This window comes from Petaurus breviceps, unplaced genomic scaffold, assembly GCF_028583685.1.
Source record: "Petaurus breviceps papuanus isolate PSGF00001 unplaced genomic scaffold, PetGlider_PUasm1.0 174, whole genome shotgun sequence".
Lineage (NCBI taxonomy): Eukaryota > Metazoa > Chordata > Mammalia > Diprotodontia > Petauridae > Petaurus > Petaurus breviceps.
The window spans coordinates 1914416-1938946 of record NW_027185761.1 but is presented as its reverse complement, the minus strand read 5'-3'; the positions used below and the strand labels follow the sequence as shown (position 1 = coordinate 1938946).

Below are 24531 nucleotides of genomic sequence, written 5' to 3'. Positions count from 1 at the left end.
CAAGTTCCCAACAAAAATATTTCAAAACAAACATGCGATGCTTTCTTAAGAAAGATGGGTTCAGGGCTGATCAGAGCAAAAGCTGGTACTTTGCTTGTGGTTCACACACTACTACATGTAGTGACATGTCTGAGACAATGACTGTGGATCTTATCTGGCACCAAGGCTTTCTAGTTTTACAGAATAGCTGGTTTCAGTCCCCCCTCGATATGACCATCCTGTCATTCATTAATTTAATGGACACAAGGTTTTCATTTCAATATCTGCTTCTCTCACTCTCTTTGTCTCTTTCTTCTATTTCTATTTTCCCTACAATATCTTTGCTTTTCAAGCTTGCATATGCCACGGTATAATTTTTGATTGATTTTGCATCAATATTTGTTCTTTGCTTTGCTTAGTTTTTGCTTTGTTTCTTCTCATATTCCCTTTTCTCTTTTTGCTTTCACTTTCTGTTGTTGATTAAAGGTACGAAAAATTTTTGATATGCATTCATTTTTTTAATCTCTCATGCTTCACACACCCACATTCCATCTGTTTCTGTTTGTTGTTGTTGCTTTTAAGAAAGAGTATGGTGTTCAGGATTCATTAGAATGCAGTTTTTTTGAGGACACAAACTGATTTTGTTTTTATTTTGTATCCCTAATGCTTGGCATATTGCCTACAAAGTGATTGCTTAAGAAATACTTGTTGATTAATTGGTTCTACTACGTGTATCAGATGTTGAAGCAATCTTATACACACACACACACACACAAATATTGCAGGAGAATGCTTACATTCATAATGGTTTTGAAACCTGAAAACCTTTTTAAAATTCCTTTGGTTTGGTATGGTTAATTTCTTAGTTGAATTCATCCAATCAAACTCAAAAAGGGATTTCCAAAATTCCATAAGTATGCCCATCTCTCTTCCACATTTGCTTGAAACATCACCATTATTTTTGCCTTACATTCATTATTAGGCAGCATTTGTGGAGATTGTATAAAGTACAGATCTGTAATACTCTCAAGCTCCCCAGCTTTTCTTTTCTCTTTTGATTACAATAATTCCTCAGATTTTACTCTGATTTTATATAATCTGTGTTTAGGAATGAATTTATTTCTTATAATTGCCCTGCAGCACATTGTAATATAATTTGGAACTGAGGATATCATTAACAAAACAAAACAAAAAACAAACAAACAAAAAGCATTTGCCCACCTGGTTACTGTAAGATGTTTCCAATTTTAATCTGCTATAGTACTGACGTACAATGAATGCATTACTAGCTTCACTTTATTCCATGATCACTCATGGTTTGCAGGCTTTTCAGTGATCTGTGCCACTGGCAACAAAACCATTTCCAAGGGGTAGGGTATTGGTAAAGGAATAATAATAACAAATGCTGTCTTAATATCTGCAAAGACTTTAAAAATATCTCATTTTATTTTCAAAACTTTGAGAGGTAGATACTATTACAAACCCATTTTACAATTAGTGAAACTGGGTCAAGATGGCGGAGTAGAAGCACGACCTTCCCGCGGCTCCAGCTTCCACCTTTCCCAATCCATGTAAAAAGGGGTCTCTAAACAAACTTTGGAGCTGCAGAATCCACAAAATGACACAGAGAAGTATGTCTATATTGGAGGGTATACCGTATGAATACTTGTGAATGTGTGTATATGTGCTTACAGGTATACATAGATAGAGGGCACAGGACCAATTTAATAGGAAGGGATGATCCTTAAAAGGGGAAATTAAGAGGTGAGAGAGGAATATAATGAGAGGAGATGGAGAGAGACAAAATGGGGTAAACTATCTCATATAGAAGAGGCAAGGGATAATGGTTACAATGGAGGGGAAGAATAGGAAGGCAAAAGGTAATGGGTCAACCTTATTCCCATTGAATTTGGCTCAGGGAGGGAATGAAATACACATTAAATAGGGTATCTCAACCTACAGGAGAGTAGGGGGAAGGGGATGAGAGGCAGGATGATGGAAGGGAGGGCAGGCTGGGGGGGAGGGAAGTTGGAAGCACCCACTTTTGAAAAGGGACAGGAATAAGTAGAGAATAGAACAAGTGGGAGGTGGGATAGCAGGGAGGGAAATATAGTCAGTCTTTTATAATATATCTACTATGTTAATGTTTTGCATTAGCTACACATGTACAATCCATACTGAAATACTTATCTTCCCAGTAATGGTGGATGACAAGGGAGGAAGGGAATGAATCTGGAATTCAAAGTTTTAAAATCAAATGTTGAAAATTATATATACATATATACTATTATTAATACTATCTTACATGTAATTGGGAAAGAAGCTGTACAGGCACTGGGTCATAGGGATCCACCATGCCTTACTGGAAAAGTCTAAGGGGGTATGGGAGAAGATTTGGGAGAGAACAGATTGGAGGAGGGGGATATCCTGTGGGACTGCTATTCTGTGGTGGTGGGTAGGGGAAAAACAGGGAGAAAATTTGTAACTCAAAATCTGGCAGAAATTAATGATGTAAATCAGAAGTTAATAAAGCATTTGAAAAATAAAAAAAATAAAACAATTAGTGAAACTGAAGCAGGCAGAGATTAAGTGACTCGTCCAAGGTCTCACAGCCAGTAAGTATGTGAGATAGGATTTGAATTTTGGTCTCCCTGATTTTAGACCAAATTTTCTATCCACTAGGCTATCTAATTTCCCAATGGAGGATCAGTCCTTGAATCATGTTCAGTGTTCTTTTTTAGCCTGCTGCATATCCAACTAGAGACTTTCAAATTCTGATTCTGCAAATTTGTAATTCCATGTTAATAGAGGGGTCTTGTCCCTGATTCAGAGTACATGCAAATATTCTATATTTTTTTTTCTGTTGGCTTACTGGGTTGTGATGAAAATCCATTTAATTGGCTGTTGACCCAAAAGGGAATATACATTTAAAAGACATAAACTAATAAAAGCTCTTTCCCCTTGCAATTTTCAAATGAAAAAACAAATGTTCTGGGCCTCTAAGAGATGGGTAAAGGGCCCCAGGAACATTTCTCCTGTCTGTGAACATGTATCCCTGTTGTTTCTTTTGTCCTTAGTGTCTATTTTTTCTTGATTGGGAAATGGAAGAATACTGGAGAAGGAATGGACTCAGTTATGACCTTATAAGCTTCCAAAAAATTAGAAGTCATCAGTAGTGAGTAATTGGGATCCACAGAAGGATCTGCTGGTAGCAGCAGCAGTAGAGCCCAGTGAAGACAACTGCAAGGAATAATCTGTGTGACCAAGATCAACAATGAATCAAACCAGCAGTCAAGGCATTGTGTCCTGAAAGCAAACAGTCATTAGCTACATTCACTTTAAATTTGTGTCTTTTCTTCCCAGGCATCAAGGTATAAGGGGGCAGGGAAAAAAAACCAGTTTTGGGGACATCCCCTGAAGTTTGGGGAGATGTTTTTATACTTCGGTTCTAACTATATCTTTGCAGTAAATATCTCTTTGCAAAAGCTAATAGATGTTAATTAGTTTATTGATATTCAGTAAAAATTGACTGACAATTGATGTTGGGGGAATAAGGAAATTGGTCCATTGATACAGAGGCCATAATCGTTGGTTAGATGATATTGGGGAATACTAACTGGCAATGATTTTGGAGGAAATATAGCAGATGGAAGCTTGAGAATAATACTAGAAAGACTCCCTAGTCCCATGGGGTTACCCCATAAACTCAAGGGATGAGAAGTATCCTTGCTCTTAGGACCTACCCTGTTTGTGGATTTGGAATAGGAGAAAGAATCCAGATCCTATGCTATATTGGTATTTACGATTTGTTCTGCCTTCCTTTGGTGCCAGGACACGAAGGGGTACCACCACTCATTCTATTATCTTCTTTTTCAAAGTGATAACAATGATGACTTTGCATGAGGTCAGCCTGTAGACCTTTGTCACCCTGTTTCTTAGCTTCACGAGCACAATTTTATCACATGGGCCACTGTGCTAACCCAACCAGTGATATTCTCAAAGCTCAGCTGGCCAGCACTCCAGGATCCCTGATAGACCTTCCCACCCCCTATAGCATTGAGTTCTTACATGTTTATAGAGTCCCCACTATGCTCTGGTTGGCATTCTTTTAACTTTGTATTTGCTTCTTCTTGACCCAGTTCCCAACATAGACAATAGCTTGGCTTGGATGATATTATTAGGGTGGGCTTTGATGGTGTTATTTTTGTCATTATTATTACCATGGTTGTTTTGCCATAATAACTTTCATTATTGAGAGCATCACTGATTTTTATTTTTTAAAAAGGGAAGTAGTATGTTTTAAAGTTTACTGATAGTGATCTTGGGTCAGTACAAGATCATAAGATTATACAATTATAGATTCAGATTTGAAAGAGATCTTTGGTCTCATCTAGTCCCAAACCTCTCATTTTTATGTCTGAGGAACTAAGACTCAGCAAGGTTAAGTAATTTGCCCATGATCACACAGGTAGTTAAGTGAAAGATTCAAGATTGAAACTATTGTCCCTAATTGTTAAATCCAGGGATGGAGTTAAATGGAGGCAAATGGACTAGTTGGGAGGTTTTTGTTTGAGTCCCAACATACCTTAATCCCCTTTGCCTTTGGGGAAAGGCAGCATCAGACTCAAAGGAGAGATAAGACAGAAGTGTTTGTGTATAAGACTCTGCACACACAGGATATTAAAAAAATAGACTGTGTACAAAAGAAACATTTTTACATTAGTTTGTCCTCAAGATAAGACTGTCCAAGAGGATTAAAAGAATACTAAGGAAGCAAGGAAAAGGGAACAAGTGCATAGATATTACTTTACATTATAGCATTTCAGAAGATTATAAATAATAACAATTATAAACAATGTGCATAAATTACATTTCCAATCATCCAGATGTATTTTAACTTTGACCACTTGGTGGCGATGAAGAGCATACACCATCCCAAAAGGATTTCCTCAGTTTCACTACTGGAAGTCTTTCCTGCCTGCTAAGCTATTTGCCTGCATGAGGACAGTCTGTGTTCATAGAAACACAATGATTCCTTTCAAGGAAAGCAAATTTAATGTAACTATTTGCTATAAGTAAATAGTACAATACTTTCTTTTCTTAAAAAAAAGGTTAAAACTTTTTTTCCCCCCAAAACTATACACAAACAAAAAACACGACTTACATAACAACACCACAACAAAACAAAGCATATAACACTTTTGGTTTTTATAAAGCACATTACTCAAAACAAGTCTATGATTTAAGGTTAGCCATTTAGTCACCTGGGCCTTCAAAACTTGCCCTGTCCTCTCCCACCACTTCACTTGTAACTCATGTTGGCATTTTTAAAGAAAAAATTGTCCTCACTTTTTGGAGTCAATTTTAAAGAGAAAATTGTTGGCAATATTGACAAGTGATGAACTACTCAACAGGAATCAAGAGTATGAACAGCTAAGGTAAAAGCCAGGGGGGACTCTCATCTTCTGAGCTGAAGCAGTCAAGCCCTTGGGAGTGTTCAGCAACAGCAAAATGACCTGACATGCTCACACAAACATCCATTTACTGTGTAGAGGTCTTTGTGTACTTCAGAGAAATGACTGACAGGATCAGAACACATCTACCTGTTCTTTCAGAAGTAAAGACAACTGAAGAAACACTGAGGAGCAAATTGCATGCAGTGTCTTCTAGGACCCAGAGCCTCTTTACCTAGATGTAGAATAGACAAGATCACTGGGTTGGATTCTGGATTATCTGCCCAAAATTTACCTGTACTACCTGCCCACTGATGCTTGAAATGCTTTTAACAGAGTGGAAGCTTTTCATTCTACACTCAGAGATAAGCCTTAAATATAAACACCCCTGGGAGATTTAAAACATTAATTTAAATTCACCTTAAACCACAAAATGGGTCATCCCAGATCTTTTTTAAGACCACATTTTGACAGGGGATGAGGGAGAAAAGAACACATACTACTGAGAAGACGGAAAGTGAAGGTGAGAGGAAATCAGAAAGTGGATATTGGAGGCCTTAAAAGACAAACTACATCCACTTCATGATCTTGCACCCTTAGCTCTACTCAGGAGCCGGGGCATGTACACCTATGCACACACACATGTACATATACACACACACATAATTTTACTTAATTCACTTGGCAATCAGAACTATGTTCAAACCAGCTGGCAAAAAGCTAGAATGTTAGATATAAAGTCATAATTTAGCCATAGAGACTTGTGTTTTGTGAAAGCTTCCTTCAGAGTCGGTCAGGTGCCAACTAGTCAGAATGCTGAGCCATGCCTATGGGCAAAGCATCATTGGCAGCTAGCATTCTCATGAATTCCTGGGTCTATTCTCAAAGTCTTAACTCTGAGTAATTTTTCTGACAGAATTTAAGAAGTGAAGTAGTATAGAGGGTTTGAATGAAGACGCTAGACAAACAGTTAAGATAATGGGGCTCTTGACCCCTCTCTGCCACTATGTAGAAGTTTGTCTGAAGTTGGTTGCAAAGAATTGGAAACAAAGTAGATGCCTATCGACCAAGAAATGACAACAAATCATGCTAAATGAATATAATAGAATATTGCTATGATACAAGAAACAATAAATATAAGGAATTCAGAGAAACAAGTGAATATATATAAACTGGTACAGAATGATTTAAGTAGAAACAGGAAAAGAATATACATGACTACAGAAATGTAAAGGATGATAAAAAAGAAACTGAATTCTGAGTTATTACAATGATATAGCTTGAATCCAAAGAAGAGACAAGAAAATGCACCTCCCCTCTTCTTTTCAAAGGTGATGTGTGTGAGTATAGAAGTCTATGACTTCAAACATTATATTTCCTTCAAACTCAAGTGATGTGTTGGCTAATTTTGCTGAAATACTTTTGTTATTTTTTCTTTATTCTTTGTTACAAGAGTTGGATCCTTTGCTAGAGAAAGTGGGAGGATCCTAGATTTAGAGCTGAAAAGGATTTTAGAAACCATCTAAATCCAACCATCTCATGTTACCGATGAGGAAACTGAGGCTCAGATTGGTTAAGTGATTTGCCCAACATCAGATAGGTAGTGACAGAAACAACATTTGGACTCACATCTTCTGACTCAAAACTTGCAGTGCTTTTAATACTTAGACATGCAAACTTTTAAAAAAGATATTAATAAAAATTTAAAAGTTAAAAAAAGTGTGTGTGGGGAGAGGAAAATGTGACTTTGGTCAAGTCACTCCCTCTGTCAGCTTCAATTTCCTCCCTTGTACAATGATTCACTTTCACTCAAAGCTCTATGCAAGGTATTGGGGATACAAATAAAAAAGTAAATTAGTCCTGACCATTGAGGAGCTTATATTTTAATGAGGAGATTCCATCTGCATCTAGTAAATATGAAGTTTTTTTTTTTTTTTGAAGGCAGCCAGGTGGCTCAGTAGATAGAGTGAGTGCCTGGAGTCAGAAAGACTTCTTCTCAAGAGTTCAAAAATGGCCTCATCCACTTATTAGCTGTGTGACCCTGGGCAAGTCATTTAACCCTATTTGCCTCAGTTTCTTCATTTGTAAAATGAGTTGGAGAAGGAAATGGCAAACCACACCAGTATCTTTGACAAGAAAATCCCAAATGGAGTCATGAAGAGTTGGACATGATTGCGACAACTGAACAGCAGCCACCAATATGAAATTTATCCTCAATAATACAAAATGATTTCAAGAGGAAGACGGTGCTAACAACTGGAGGAAAAGGCCATCCTTGCACTTGTAGGCAAAGGCAACTGAGTTTCTCTTTGGAGGAAAGTTGTGGTTCCAAGAGGCTGAAGTTTCAATTGGACAGTTCTATGCTCTGCAAGGCTACTGAACTCTTCAGGACCAAGGACAGCCACTGTCCACTTGAATTGAGCCTCAAACTTCGGCAAAAAAAATAAAAATAAAATGCAGAGCTCACTCAAACATAAGAGGCTGGGTGTATTTCACCACAAATATAAGAGATGAAGCTGTCCCTGGAACTTGAAGACTGGACCACTATATTATATTCACTATTCTTCCCTTCAATTAAGAGGCAGGATCCCGCTGTTTACTTTGTTTTCTAGAGGATGGAGGAAAGGGGTAAAGTGTCTTGTCAGTGCAAGTCTGAGTAACTGTAGAAGAAATTCAAATACAGCTTATCCCCCTAGGCTATAATGGCTCTCTGCATGATCTTCTCAGTCCTATGGACAAAGGTAACATGCACTCTGAATCTGTTCTGGATTTTTATTCATCTACCTTTGACATTCTCCAACGCAAAAATGTTGATAATCTAATCATGGGAACTGTATGAAATTACTAGAGTCAGGACTATGCTAGTTGGGATGATTAGAAGGGTCTTAGACTCCTGAATGCTAACAAATCCATATCTCCTGCCAAAGTGTGTTAAATTCCCACCAATAGAAAAGTGTTGGATCTGAAGTCAGAAGATCTGGGTTCATAACCTGATCCTGTTACTTTCTGGTCATGGGATTTTGGACAAGTCATGTGACCTCTCTGCGATACATTTTCCTTATATTTAAAATGAGGGTTTTCAATTTCTAAGGTCCTTTCTAACATTAGAACTCCAGTCTTAGTAGGTCTTTTTGTTAATTCCCAGCAGGCTCCTTTGAAATTTAAACATCTTATATCAGCTGACATTTATATAGAACTCTAAGGCTTACAAAACATTTTATAGTGCATTATTTTGTTTTTCCCTCACAGTAGGTATTATTATCTCTATTTTGAAGGTGAAGAAACTGAGGCTGAGAGACATTGAGACCTATCCATGATCATGCAACCTGCAAGTTTCAGAGGCAATACTTAAATAAACAGGCATTAGCTCATCAGATCAGCTATCTCTCTCTTTAAAAAGTAGAATGTCTATTTGCATAAACTTGGTCAGATATATATGTATGTTTTAGTTAGAGGTGAAGAGAGCAAGAGAAAAAAGGTCTGGAGCATAGGGGTGGTGCTTGGTAGTGGGGAAGGGCAGGCGCACCACAGACAGGCTCTTTGGCCAACAAAGAAGCCAGACATGGGCAGGAGGTGGACATGACAATTGGGAGAAGAGGGAAGAGAAAGCTTCAGGAGAGTGACAAGACATATTTCGTTCATTTTACTTACAACTCACCCTAACTATAGTAAATACACAAAGCAATTCTTCTCTGATCCCCAAAGGGACATATGCAAAATTCTCTCTTTTTCAAATCCTATGTTTTTAAAAGCACCTGAGGCTATAAAGTGAAGTCACAGAGCTATCAGTGTGTGGCTGACATCATCCCTTCCCTCAGACTCTGAGAAAGTGTAAGCTGTGTCCTGGCTGTACCCCAGCGTCTGACAGAAATAGAACGAAGAAAGAAATCCAGCTGGCTGGAACTCAACCTTGGCCAGACCTAAATGGTGCCGATAAGGAAAAGGAAGCATTTCAAGCCAGAGGGTCAGGAATGCAGACTAAAGAATGGGCACTCTATTTAAGACGTAGAAGAGTGATTAGAAACTTCCTCCTGAATTCAGAACACCTGTATGTTCTGAAATATGTCATCTTTTTCTCCTCAAACACCTGCCCCAGAAATTGTCCCTTTTTCTCAAACGCATGTCCCCCTGTGTGTCATAGACTTATTCAACATACACTCAAAATAGACAATCCATTGGGAAAAACAAACAAAAACCAGCAAACATAATTGGGGAGAGGGAGATGAAAGAGGGCTCTTCCATACTTAGGATTATTTCCAGCTGTGTCTAAAAGACACCTTGGGAACCAATACACCAGACCAACCCTTTCCTCCCTTGGGTAATCATTATTCCAGGATACTGCATACATGCCAATTTGGAAATTTACCCTTCTCAACTAGCAGGGCATGGGATTCCGTACCCTGACAACTAAATCCCTCTCTTCTAGCAGAGGCAGAGTGTTGCAGTGAAAGAACACTCACCCTAAACTCAGAGGACCAGGGTTCAAATCTCCAGCCCTTCAATGATTACCTGTGTGATATTGGGAAAGTTACTTAACCTCCCCAGACTTCAGTTTCCTTATTTCTAAAATGAACTGTGTTGTACTAGGTGCTCTCTGAGTTTGCTCCCAGTTTTATATCTAATCTTATTCCACGTACCTAAGCAGAGCTCCCATGAATTTCAACTCACTGCCAACCATACTCACTCTCATTATTATTGAGCTCTATACAGTCATATTTTGAAGGACATGCAGATTTAATGCTGTTGGATCATCTGGGCCAAAGGTGTAGTAAACACACTGATCACTGCTAGGGCTTACAACATCTTTTCCTGACACGACCCCAAGTTCCTGGGCTCACACTCTCTGCCACATACAGAACTGACCTCATTCGTATGCAGTGATAGTATTTTAAAAGTCAACACATTACATAACAGGAGGAATTTCCTGAAAGACTAAAATGTTATGGTACAAATTTGGTCAGACTAGTAAATCAAATGCAGCACAGAAGTATGCAAGAAGCGGCCAAAGGAGCAGGGCTTCCCCATGCTAGGGCAAGCGGAAATCTACCTCCATCAAGGAAATTTGCAAGCCCTGACATTCTTTTCTAAAGTTTCCATTTTAGTGGCTTCAAAAAGTATCACTGAGAAAGCCTCCAATCTATACTTTTACTCAGGACCCAGGCATTCCAGCATCTCTTAGACCCTAATCCCTTAATTCCTTTTCAGTTATTTGGTTGTTTTCAGTCAAGTTACATCAGTCAAGAAAATATTAACACCAGTAGTTAGGGACACATGAATCAATCATACACTGTTGTTTCTAGGTATTTCCTTATCATTATAATTATAGCATCTTGTAGTTAAAAGGGCACTGGCCTGAGCAGCAAGAGGATTAATATCTATTCAGCCTTTTACTAGCTGTGTGACCTTGGGCAAATTCCTTCACTTCTCTGGACCACAGTTTCTTTTTTTGAGACATAAGGGGGTTGGATTAAATTATCTCTAAAGCCCCTTCCAGCTCTAAAAGTCTATCATTTTATTTCTAATTGCACAGAACATTTATTCCAATGTTCTCATAAGGATTTCTTCATTAATAAAATCTGAGGAGATGAGAGAGTTTATAAAGGATTAATACAAACCAGATAATAGATAGCTGAGGGATAGATTTAACTAAGCAAATTATAAGAGCAGTTTTTTTTTTCATTTTGAAATGCTGATAAACATCCCTCTATAATGAATTTGTGGTATAGTCTGTATAGACAAGACATTGTTGCCAAGGGCCAGATTTGCTTTTAAATTCAACAATTCTGAAGAACAATTTTTAAAGACTAAAGAATGAAAAAGGCATAACTAAACAAGAAGGGGGCAGTTTGGTGTACTGGAGAGCTGGCCTGAAAGTCAGTATGATCTGGATTCAACTCCTGCCTTTGGCACATACTGACTGAGTAATGCTGGACAAATCACATGACTCCTCAGTGCTTCAGACAAATCTTTAACACTGTAAATTGCAGCAAAGGTAAAAAAAAATCCACATTTGTAAAGAAAAATTCCTCACCAGGAGCTCCCAAAACTGATTACCTTGTAAGTCTGCTTAAAAGCAAAAAGAATCATTTACAATCCTCTCTTAATTTTCTCTGCTAATGACATGAACAATGAATATGGATTATAAAGTTGTAATAAGGGATTGGCCAATAATGGCTAGGTGCTAGAACATGAATAATATGCCCCCTGCTGGTTCCAACCCATGTGAAAACCTGGCTAGTCTGCTTCTAGGGATACATAATAAAGGGGCCTTTCTTCCAATTTCAAAGCATTTTCAGTTGTCTTTTGACTGTTTCTTGTCAGCTTACTGCTTGGTGATTATCAATCAATTGATCAATAAACATTTATTAAGTGCCCACTATGTGCCAGGCACTGCTAAGTACTGGGGGTACAAAAAGAGGCAAAATACAGTTCCTACCCTCAAGAGCTTACAGTTTAATAGTGAAGACAACATACAAACTATAAAACTATAAACAAAGTAAGATATATATATATATATATATATATATATATACATATATATGCATGCATATGATAAGAAGGAGACAATTAACAGAGGTGAGGCACTGGAATGAAGAGGGGTTGGGAAAGACTTCTTATAGAACATGAGATTTTCATTGGAATCTAAAGGAAACCAGGAATGATTAAAAAAAAAGCTTTTAAAATTAGAATTAAGTGTGCATCCTAAAGGTTTGAGTGTTTCTCATTCTCTTCTCTTCTGGCTTTCAAGGAGAAAGAATGCTGTGAACCTTTAGTTAGGGGAAGGAGCAGCAACTTTGGATACCTTTTCTTAATGTCCCATGGAGCTCTTATTCTTGTGTTTTTCCTTTCTTAATATCAGGTGTGTGATATGCTGAGATAAGAAAGCTCAGGTACCCTTTGACAAAACCAATCATGATTCTACTGACAGCAGGAAACCCAAAGCTCTTGTACAATTGCCAAACTTGGTGAGGAGACTGTGTTTCAGCCTTAAGGAGCAACCTGCTTGATTCAGTCCATTAAAGGAGCAAGTCCAGCTGAAAACAGGAGTAACTCATCTTTAGGCATTTTCACACCCAGCAGTGCATTTGGTAGGAAATCCACAAAGGAGGAAAATAGATGACCACACCCTTGGGTTGAGCAGGGAATGTTTTGTAGCAGCTCTCTTAAGTTTGTGTATACATTTTTCAGGGACTGAATGCAGGAAATTGTACCTCCCCTTTTGGGGGAATGTTATAGATTGGTCCATGCTATATCCTCTTAGTAAATAGCCTTCTGTAAATGCTAATTAATATAAGTAGGTTAATTTATATTGGGGTGGTGTTATCTATTTAAATTATCAGAAGAATATTAGCTGGGGCTCCTGAGCAGAAGTGTTAGAAACCTTCATATCTTTAGGGTCACTCCTAGAACTCTAAGAAGAGAAGTAGTCAGCTACCCCTTGATGTCCTAACCTGCCAGTGGCAGTGGCGGTTGGGAGAGGGTTCCCAGAGAGGGTGCTCCATAGAAGTACCTAAAATATAGCCTTGTTAATATAAATACTACATTGACAGTAGTGTGAGTCCCTTATAGTATTATTCTTTTTTAAATCACATTTGAATACATTGTCATTCTTTCTCCTTTGTGTTGAGTTCTCTTCTCTCACACCTTTCATTACTTCTGCCTTTGGTTCATTTCCATGAAGCTTACTTCCTGGAAGAGATAGGTTAGTTCCCTCCCAAGGAGCTGAGAGGTGATGAACTTTCACCCTAGGGCACTACTATAATTCCTTTAAACAAAATACTTGCCTGCTTCTCAACATCCCGGGAGCAATAGAAGACCAGAACCTGGCCAAGCAGTCTACAATTAGATGAGTTATGCTTAGCTGTAAGAATCATAGGTCTTAGGTTCACTGAGTATGTGGAGTCTATGCAAAGTAGCTGGCTTAAGTAAGACAAGACTTTAAGCTTCCAAATATTACAGCCAGGACATTTTCTCATTCCTGGACAACTGCTGAATAGCAAAAGTCTGGGCTCAGAGTAGGGGAAGTATAAAGAATCATCAGTCTTACTATAGTTTCCTCAAGAATAAGATGAGGACAATAATACATCTGGAATTTATAATACCCTTCACTAAAGTCTTACTCTGATGGCTAATCATGATGTGAAGGTTAACTTGATCTGTCCCATCTTGATATGAGGCAGACTCTGGGAGACCCTAGCTTTTCTATTGGCTCAAGTGTGGGGCTGGTGGTAGATTGCATGTTTATTATTGACAGACTAGTTTAGCTAAATTTCAAAAGCCTCATTAGTGTATGGGTCATAGGATGAAGGACTTTTTGGATATAGCCACTCACAAAGACAGTCTTCTATGACTTGTGGAAAGGGGACCTTTCCCAACACATCTCAGCTCTTAAAAGTAATGAAGCAAGAAGGCTATTTTTCAAGGTTCTAAACATCAAAGTGTATTATTATAAATTTCATCTATTATTTTTATTTTTAGTTGTTTGTACAAATCTCCAAGCTGACCCTATGACCTCCAGCCATGCTAGGAGAACCAAACAACTTGATGTCATCATTCCAAAATTCAAGATGATTGATTCACTGTCATTGATTGATCAGTGAAAATGCAGTGAAAATGGCAGAGTCTGACACACTATTAAGGAAGCATATTTTTATTAACCCATGAAATGTATGCCTATATGTAAGGCTACCTTGTTTGCAGCTGACTGCTTACTTGTATAATCTGAGAAACAAGTTTCAAAAATTGCATGAATTAAATCTAACCCTTAAAGACTCATCCTTTTGGAGTTACATGCCACTGTTAAAATATATATAGTTTACAGAAACAAAGAGTTGGAAGGGAAATTAGAGATTATATAGTTCAACCCATGTCTTTTTTTTTTTCTTTTTGGAGGGCAGTTGGGGTTAACTGACTTACCCAAGGTCACATGGCTAGTTTTTGTGTTAAGTGTCTGAGGTCGGATTTGAACTCAGGTCCTCCTGACTCTAGGGCTCTATTCATTGTGCCACCTAGCCACACCCTCAACCCATGTCTTAATGAAATTCCTCCCATTCATTAAAGCATTGTGGACTCTTACTAAAATAGTGTAACTATGACCTATATAATAAATGATCACCTTATAATGAACTTCTTTTAATTTCTAAATAGCAGACTCCATTTGGCCCAATGTAGACCTGCTTTCTAAATTTTATAACAAAGAGGATTCTTAGCAAAGTTCCAACATATGTATGCTTTCATTTTTATGTGGTATCTTTATTTCCAGAGGCCCAAGAAATTTTCACACAAAATACCCATTCAAAGGCCCTTACTTGAACAGATTTGAGTATATTTTGAGTCATAATGTATTCCCTGTAGAGCCAGACAATGATATTTAATGCATCCCCTACTTCAGTTCTAGTGAAAAAAAATATTGAATACCTTCTATGCACAGAACAGCATATTAAATGCTCATTATGGGTAGATACCATGATGAGTAATTGAACAATCTTTGCCTCAGAGGGTTTATAATATAAGGTGTATGGTGATTGAAGTTGGAGGCAACACAAATACATATAACCACACTGCAAAAGAGACTAGGATAAATGCCAAAGTACAAACAAAAGAATATTTAAGGGAAGAACAATTACCAATCAGTGGAATAAAGGAAAGCTTCACGGAAAAGGTGACATTTGAGCTGAAACTTGACCAATAGGTAAGATTTCAATAGATTAAAATAAGGAGTAGAGTGGGGGAGGCTATTCCAGACAAAGAAAAGCATGAGCAAAGGGAAAGAAACAACAACAAAAAAAGCATGAATGTATATGAATAGGAGCAAGTTCTCTCTTTGACTAGAGCTGAATATATGAAGGCAATTAGATTGAGATTAGACTCAAAAGGTAGATTGGGCCTTGAATGCCAATTTAAGAATCTGGATTTTTTTTGTTAGACAGTAGCATTAAAAAAAATTGTTCAGCAGCTCCAACCTCTTAAAAGGTTTTGAAATGAGACCTGTACACAAGGAATATTAACATGGCAGCAATATGAAATATTCCAATTCAACTAAATGAACATTTTGATACTGGCTGCCATGTTGTGAGAGGTGATGTGGGCAGAGTGGATCAAAAAAGAAACCTCAGTGTCAGAAGGACCAAGTTTGAAGCCCTGCTTCGGACATACTGGTTGCATGAGGCTGGCAACATCACTTAATCTTAGAGGCAACTCTCTAAGGCTGTAAGTTTCAGAGTATCTGTTGACTGGCATTAGTAGAAGGAATTTCCTCCCTTGGGGTTCTCCAACCTACTCCAACCTATTCTCAGGTGCAGACTCTATCCCTAGAGTGCTAGCACTACAAAGACTAAACTCTAACAGACCCTGACATTGAGGAAATCACATTTTAATGAGGGGTTACCAAACATACAAAGAGAAGTAAACAGAAATCAATTTGAGGAGAGAGCACTAAACATTGGAGAAAACAGGGAAGGTTTCATAGGGAATTGAGCTAAACTAAGTTCATCTGAACTGAGCCTTGAAGGAAAAGAAGGATTCTGAGAAGTAAAGATGAAAAGAGAGTCCATTTCAAGCAAATGCCTGGAGGGTAGAAATGGACAATCAAATGTAGGGAAGAGTCAGTAATGAGTTTGGTTAAACATAAAGTGGATGAAAAGGAGCAATGTAAGATTAGGTTGCAAAAAGAGATTGGGGTAAATGTTTTTGAAGGCTTTAAATACCAGATACATTAAATACTATGCACGTATGCATGTATACATATACACACATATTATACTTAAGGTATTTCTATACATACAGACATATATATGCCTACATGCATAAATATATAAATAATATATAGTTCTGTGTGATAATACAAGTCTCATCCAATGGAATGTAAAAAGATAAAAGTGAAAATTCAAGAAAGTGACATATAAGTCTGAGGTAGTTGATTAAATAGAAATGGATTGTATTACTAGAATTCAAAGAGAAGTATAATCCTCATGTAGTAGGCAGCATAGTTTAGTGGATAGATTGCTTGCTGGATTAGGGATTTGAAAGACTTGGGTTCAAATCCTGCTTCAGATTTACTTACTACCTATGTGACCCTGGACAAATCATTTATCCTTTCTGCGTCTCAGTTTTCTCATCTCTAAAATGAGACGAGGTGAGCAGAGCTTGGGCTTTATGACTGCTAAGGTCCATTTGCACTACAAATCTTTGGTCCCATTTCTTTTAGTTTCAAATGTACATTTCCAATTGCTTACTGAGAAATCTATCAGGATGTCCCACTTCCCTCTTACACAAAACACATCCAAAAATGAATCTGTTGTCCTTCCCCTAAACTTGCTTTTCCTCCTACTTTCCATAATTTTGTCAATGGCATTCCCTTACATACAGAACCATATTGCTACTTTTAACTTTCTTCTTGCCTATATCTTCCATCCAGTCAATTACCTTTAAAATATATTTGCCTGTTATCTAAATTTCTGTTCCCACTGCCACTTGAAAGCTCTATAACCTGTCTCCTACTTTGATATATTCTCTCTCTCTCTTTCCCCTTCCTCCCCCACTCCACACATATAAATGTAAATAAACATAAACACATAAGTATATATATATACATATACATATATATATACTATATATATATATATATAGTCTGGGAGTAGAGAGTATAGCAATATTCTTTCCATACACATATAAAATGTAAATAAACATATACACATGTATATAGTCTGGGAGTAGAGGATAGAGAGATGTTCTCCATATACGTTTAGATGTATATATATGTGTGTATGTATATACTCTGAGTGGTTGGGAAAAAATAAATTCTACCAGTTTTCAGACAAAGAAAATAACATTGTTAAGTTGTACCCTTTCATTCAATAATATATACACCAAAGGTCTTAATTATGGTTCCTTGAGCTTGACAATATATTAGCGACACTGAGCTAGCCATTCTTTTCTCCCCTTTTTGTTGTTATTTATTTTAAGACAGATGACCTAATAGTTTTGTTACTCAGCCATTTCTTTGGATAAGACTGCCTTAATTTAATTCATGGAAATATTATAGAGAATGGTAGACAATGACTATATAAAGTGTGTCATTACATAGATTGATGGTCATGGAGCCAATATGATCTGGTTTCAAATCCTGCCTCTGACATTAACTGTGTGACCTTACTGAGCCTCAGGTTCTCTATCTGTAAAATTAGAATATTACCAGTGATGCCCACCTCATAGGGATGTTGTAAAGCTCAAATGACATAATACATGGAAAGCCCCATTGCAAACTTTAAAGCACTATGTCAATCTTGCTAATTATTATTAATATTCCTGACACACATGTAAATGCATTGTGCCCTGCACTCAAGAAGACCTGAATTCAAATTCAGCCTCAGATGTTTAATAGCCATATGGTTTTGGGTACATCACTTAACCTCTGCCTTAATTTCCTCATCTGTAAAATGGGGATAATAATATCACCTACTTCCCAGGGATTGGGGAGTGTCAAATGAAATAAGAATTGTAATGTGCTTAGCTTTATTATTATTATTGTCAGTATTACTAACACTTGTATGCTGTTGTTATTTAGGCTTTTTCAGTTGTGTCTGACTCTTTGTGACCCTGGGATTTCTTGGCAAAGATACTAGAGTGGTTTACCATTTCCTTCTCTAGCTCTTTTTACAGATGAGGAAACTGAGGCAAACAAGGTTAAGTGACTTGCCTGCAATCACAAAGCTAGTAAGTTTCTGAGGTCAGATTCAAACTCAGGTCTTCCTGATTCCTGGCAAGACACTCTATCCACTTGGCCACCCAGCTGCCAACCGTTAACTATGTGCCAATCACTGTACTAAGTGCTTTACAAATATTGTTTTGTTAATCAAAATCCCTTTTTGATCATAACTATTTATGAACCTGCATAAAGATTAGATAGAGGAAGGAATTTATGCTTATTAAAAATACTATTTGGCCTAGTTTGCAACATTTCTTGGACAAACCTAAGGATCAAGATCTTTTGGATAATATGCCCACATAGATGCCTATAGTAGACACACTTAAATTGTTCAAGCACTTCAGTCATCTGATTCTTTGTGACCCCATTTGGGGTTTTCTTGGCAAAGATACTAGAGAGGATTACCATTTCCTTCTCTAGCTCATTTTACAGATGAGGAAACTGAGGCAAACAGGGTTAAGTGACTTGCCTAGGATCACAAAGCTAGTAAGAATCTGAAGCTGATTTGAACTCAGGTCTTCTTGATTCCAGCCCCAAAGCTCTATCCACTGTACAACCTAGCTGCTCCCAAACACTTATGTTATACATAGTCTACTTTTTCTTCGAAGTTTCATACCCAAATGTTTTTGCAGTGTCTAGCTACTTCAGGCATCTGTGATATACATGACCAGCATCTCTCACTACAGTCTTGTTCTGGCTGGTCTGTGGTGCTGCTGACTCTGTGCCCCACCAGCAGAGCCATTCTATAATAAGCAGCAGCCATTAAGCCAGGTTAAGTCAGTGTAATTGCTTGTGCCTACCTTTAGGTTCCTAGAATTTTGTTTCCTCCATTGCCGCTGGTGCTAAGAAAGTTGAAAAGTAGGTTAGCTGCTAATGTGCATTATCCAGACCATGGGAAATAGAGTAATACCCATCCACATACTGGTCAACCAGGTAGTCAATACAGAGGGCTTGTCGATTTTCTTAAGAACTAAATGTGCACATAATTTAGCACAATCCAATTTCCCAAGCAGCAATTCAGACTACATAACACACCTCCTGCTTATCTTCACTATAGATAATAACATAATATATCAAATTAGGCAAAAAAATATCTTTCAAGTATCCTTGTCTCTTTTTTTAAGCCCATCTAAAAATAATTATTCTGAATCACTCAAATCGCTCTGGCAAATGGTTATTGACACCAGCTCTCTAACTAGAAGCCAATCCATTTTGTTTGTTTTATTTCTTTTTAATCTCTGGGGCAGTCTGGTTTACTGGGCAATGTTCTGGTGGTGGAATCAGAAAGATCTGGGTTCAAATGCTGCCTCAGATAGTTACTAGCTAAGTTACCATTGGCAAGTTACTTAACCCCTTTAAGCCTCAATCTCCTCATTGGCAAATTAGGGATAATGAAAAACACTAACTTTACAGAGTTGTTGGAAGGATCAAATGAGATTCACTATGTAAAATACTTTGCAAACCCTAAAGTTCTATATAACTGTGAGCTATTATTATCCTATAAACACTGCTTGTGTAGCCTAAACCCACAATGGGGGATAGATTTTATTTTCGTGGATTTTGTCCCAAAATTGGCTATTAGTTGAAGAAAGTATCCCAAATAGCACTGTAAATTACCTTATCTTAGAAAGGGGTAATGCATTTAAACAGTAATAATTTTAAATGAAAAGCAGTAGATTAAGATGGAAAATCTGATAGCAATTCTACCCAAATGTTTATGTCTTACAATTCAATGCCAAGGCCTTATTATGATTCAGGCATTTCCTAGCAAAGGAATTAGTGCATATTAAACAGATAATTTTAAAAGATGGCAATATCTATGAAAATTAATAAAAAAAATCTTGTTCGATAGTTTTTACCATACTCAAACACTAGGTTAAGCAAGATCTTGTATTAAAAAGGGGGGGAGTTTTAAAATCTATCCAAGAATCCAAAAATCATTCCACAACAAGCATGACTGATTTTTAACTCTTACCATGAACTCTTCCAGAGTTTGGTACGTCTTTCCCCGGAACTCACAGTAGTTCTTCCTCTCTTTGCACTGAGGACAGCACTGGCTGGTATCTACATGAATGCAGCGAGGGTGGAGTCTGGGGCACTCAGGCTGAATGCACAGTGGTCCCTCCTCAGTGCAAAGGCAAGGGCAGGCTGAAGGGCCAGGAGTAAACTTCTCTCCGATAGCATAAACAAAGCCACTCTCATCCACACAGCCCTTGCCTCGGTAGTCTGGATAGGCATACTCTTCAGGGGGCTCAGGGGTAGCCAGGGCTTCAGGGAGAGATGTATCTTCTGCAGTCAGGGCTTCTTCCTGAACATCATCCCCTGGCTCTTGGGCTTGCAAATTCCCAGGCTTACTGCTCATCCCTTGGCTATTCCAAGTCTGTTTCTGTTTGCTCCAAGACTCTTTGCTGGAATAATTCCGGCTTCCTTTGCTCTTCCCATCCCTGGAACTGCCCTCCTCCCGCCCATTCCTAGTGATTTCATTCATTTTCCCTGGGCCTGTCTGGCTCTGAGTGTCCCGGGCTGCGTGGTCTCTCTTCTCTTGATTGGTTTTAATCTCCTGTTTGTCCTGAGTCTTGGCCAGTTTTTCCAGAGGTATGGTCGGGCTACAGAGGGCAACCATTAGACAGCATGTTACCAGGAGGGAACTTGAGAGAGCTCCAATTGCCATTGCAGTAGAACTGGGCATCACCTACTGCATCCCAAAAGGGAATGGGGGGGAGGGAGGGAGAGCTTCTGCATTCAACATCAAAGGGAATCACTATGTAAATCCACAGTCCCTGGGAAGAAAACAATTAGAAACACTTCAGCCTACAAATGTTTCATTCTGCATTCAAAAGATGGCAGTGGCTCTTTAAGCCCAAGCTGTTGCCTATATAGTTAATTGCTTTAAATATTAGGATAATCATGGACAAAAAATAAATAAGTAAATAAGGCACTGGCTTATTGCAGAATGTATAGCCCATCTTGTAATGCCTTTCAAAATAAATGTTCCTACAGTCAAGTGTGGCTCTTTAAATCCTAACAAAGTCCAGAGTAAACAGCCAATAGATCTCTCCTCTCTCTCTCTCTCTCTCTCTCTCTCTCTCTCTCTCTCTCTCTCTCTCTTTTTCTGTCCCTCTCTCTTTCTCTTGTTTTGGCCTGTGTGTAGGATGGATTCCATTGCTCTTTCCTGTAATCTAAGAAAAGTCTTCCTTTTAAAAAAGCAGCATCTTGCTAGACGGTAGGTTTGAAACGACTTGAAAAATGCATGGTGAAAGCAGCAAAGGCAACCCAGGTCTCTAACCCCTGTCCCCAAGTGAATTTCTAAAGATGACCGAAAGTAATTTGAGGTTGTCAGTCAGATGGACATTAAAGTCAAATCAGTAGTATGACTATCACCTGTCAGTCCTACTCAAAAATGATCTGTTTTAGAGTACAGTGCAGTAGATGTTGATTTAAAGCCACACACTTAAGCATGGAATAAATCAGAGAAATCAAATCTCATATTAGGGGCTGATGTAAAGCAGAACCCCTTCCAATAATTTGATAAATACAGTAACTTAATAATAAATAAACAAGGTTGCTGGTCATAGTTGTGGGATTTGGGGGTGGGGTGGAATGGGTGGGGTGGAATGGGGGAGGAGTGAACTCACTAGGCCTCCATAATGTGCAGCACCCTGGGAAGAAGTCCCTGAACCTCTATTTCGTGTGTCAGAAGAGCCCATGCCAAGAATACTAAAACGACCCACCTCTATAGCTGAACCCTGCCCTCCCTTTATACCTGGCTCGGTAGGCTCTTCAGCTTGGAGGGAGATGATAGCAACCAAATCAGTTTCTACTATCTCTTGCAAGATAAGGTTAGGTGATAGGAGGGGGGGGGGAGGGAAAACACCTAATAAGGCATTACTAGACCCACCTTTCTGAAGAAAGGGGGAGGGGGGCATACAAACAAACAAAATAAAAGTAAGAGGAGAGGGGAGGGCAAAGACAACAATACGAGTGTGCTCTTCCCCACACTTCGTCCTGGGCTTGTAAAAGTTTTTGACTTTTGATCGACAATGAGACGAAATTGGGCTCCCTGGCAAGGGATATGGGAAAGAAACCAATGCCCACCTGGTTAACCCATTCAACTCAGAGCGCCTTCCCTGACATGTGCCAGGCAGCTCTCGCTCAGCCTTCACTTTCCAGGCAGGCTATCATATCCCTGCCCTCCCCCCCCCCCCAAGCTTGTCTTTCTGGGGAGAAGCCACCCTTATTTACAAAGTTTCCTCGCAGGCTGTGCGGGGGAGGGCTGTGGACGTATTACCAAGTCAGAGGAGCGCAATGTAATGGTAACTCAGAAAAATTTTCCCTGTTCCTGTACCCATCCCCTTTCCTCCCTCCAAGGGAGGTTAGACATACATGCACACACACATGCACACATACATACATGCACACAAGCACACATGCACACACAAACATGCATACATACATGGGCTCTGAGCTCGGGGTAGCTCTCTTTATCGCCGCTGGCTCCTGGGCTGAAGTCGCAGCAGCTTCCACCGAGCTTCGGCTCCCATACTCGGGCCAGAGAGGGGACCAGCCGCCCCAGGGACCTGCAGAGCAAACACACAGGGAGCACATCCACCCCCTCAGCCCTTGGAGCATCCGCTGGGCTAAGACATCATCTCTGAAGGCTTTTTCCTTTCCTTTCTATTTGCTTTTCATCTTGCCCAAACTCGTAGTAGACACCCCCCCTCCCTCAAATTAGAGAGTCCCCGGAGTCTTCAACGCTAGACGCAGATCAAGGGGTCCCTCTCAACCTGCCCCATCCTTGTCTGGTGGGGCGGTGGGCGCCCCTCCCTCTGGGCGGTGGTCTCTCCCTCCCCCAGGCGGCTGTTCCTGGTGCAGGATGCGGGCTGGTTCTGGGATGGCTTCAGAACCTGGGGCTCGGAGATGCTAAGTCCAGCCACTCGGCGGCTTGGGATGGAGCAGAGCGGAGAGCAAACGCTACCAGCCCGGATTGCCAAGTCAGAGTGAGAGGCCAGAGGGGGAGCTGAAGTCCTTCTGCAACCAGCGCTCCTCTCTCCCCAGGAGCTGGGGCTGCAGCCACACATCTGGCTGCACCACACTGGTCGCTCCTTCCCCCTCACATGCGCGCGCTCCAGCTGTTCTCCTTATCCCTGCTCTGTCTTCCCTCACGCGTTCTTTCCATCCTCCTTTGGTCGTTCATCACCCCTTCTCGGTATGTACGTGTATGACTCCTCTCTGCCTGCCCTTAACCGACCCTCATTTTCTGTTTTCATTTTAACCTCTGCTTTTCCTACTATTATCCTGAGTCTCTAACTCACCTGTCTCATCTCTCCTGTTGCTCAGTCTGTGCGTCCATTTCTCTTCTTGCTCCTCAAATCTCCCTCCCACCCCACCCCCAAATCCCTGCTGGTGCTTGTATTTTCTCTCCCTTTGCCAATCAGTTTTCCTCTACTCTTTCTTTCCTCTTAATTTTGTCTCATGTTTCCCTGTTCAGTTTCCCCTTCCCTAATGCCCTCACTTCTTTTCCCTTTCCACTAACACTCCCATCTTAGCTTAGATGCGAAAGACAGATCAAATTACATCCATCTGTAACTTCCTATGACTTTCTTAGATAAGCTTGTGGGGTTTAGGGTTAGAGGCTAAATTTTTATTTCTTTACATGTACTTTTCCCATCTCCCCTCCCCCAACCCTTCCTTTCCTATAGATTCATAGGAGGCGTCTGGAACTTTGTAGAAAGCAAATGATATGCACAGACATTGTATTTAGGGAAGCTGTGCAAAACATTTTTTGTAACAGACTAATTTATTGTTGTTAACTTTGGTAAACAGGGTAGTTTGCTAACATTAATATGTTTGGGAGACGTTTTTGGAACCTGTTGTACATTCAATCAGACTGCCACATGCCTTCCATAACTTAGAAAGAAGCAACTGTGCATAAACAATTCAGCAAATACACACACACATAAAAATTAAATTATTACAAACCGGGCTAGTTTTCCCTTGTGGCTGCGGCTTCTTCGTGCTATTCACACCACTTTATACAGTTGGATTCTATTAAGATGAATAAAGTGAGAAATTCTTGAAAACAAAAAAGAAGTTCCTTGAGAAATGTGTTCAGGCTCACCCTTTTGACTTCTTCATGATAGGGTAGAAGATTATGTATTTATATGATCTTCAAGTCTCCTTTTCAGAACTACTTTTTGCTTTGCTCCCTTTGCCAAGTCACTGGAGCACACTGCCCAGTGGGTATGGGTGGGTGAGGGTGGGAGGGCTGGAGGAAGAGGAGGGCCGAGGACAAGGGTGCTACGGCAAAGAGGAAAGACCTGGATTTGAAACAACCTAGCAGTTGTATGACCACAAGCAAATCACATAATCTGTGTTACTCTCAGTTTTCTTATC

General features: G+C 39.3%; 1 protein-coding gene across 1 annotated transcript in view; it reads right to left on the bottom strand.

Annotated features, from left to right (window-relative positions):
- VWC2 (von Willebrand factor C domain containing 2) overlaps positions 1-23225 on the bottom strand; it is a 193146-nt gene extending 169921 nt beyond the window's left edge. The window contains exons 1-2 of the mRNA XM_069084509.1: positions 22592-23225; positions 20114-20918 (exon numbers count right to left, since the gene is read on the bottom strand). Of these exons, the coding sequence (XP_068940610.1) occupies positions 20114-20827 (714 nt within the window). The 5' untranslated portion in view covers positions 20828-20918; positions 22592-23225. The remainder of the gene's footprint in view (positions 1-20113; positions 20919-22591) is intronic.
- Between the last annotated feature and the right edge of the window lie 1306 nt (positions 23226-24531).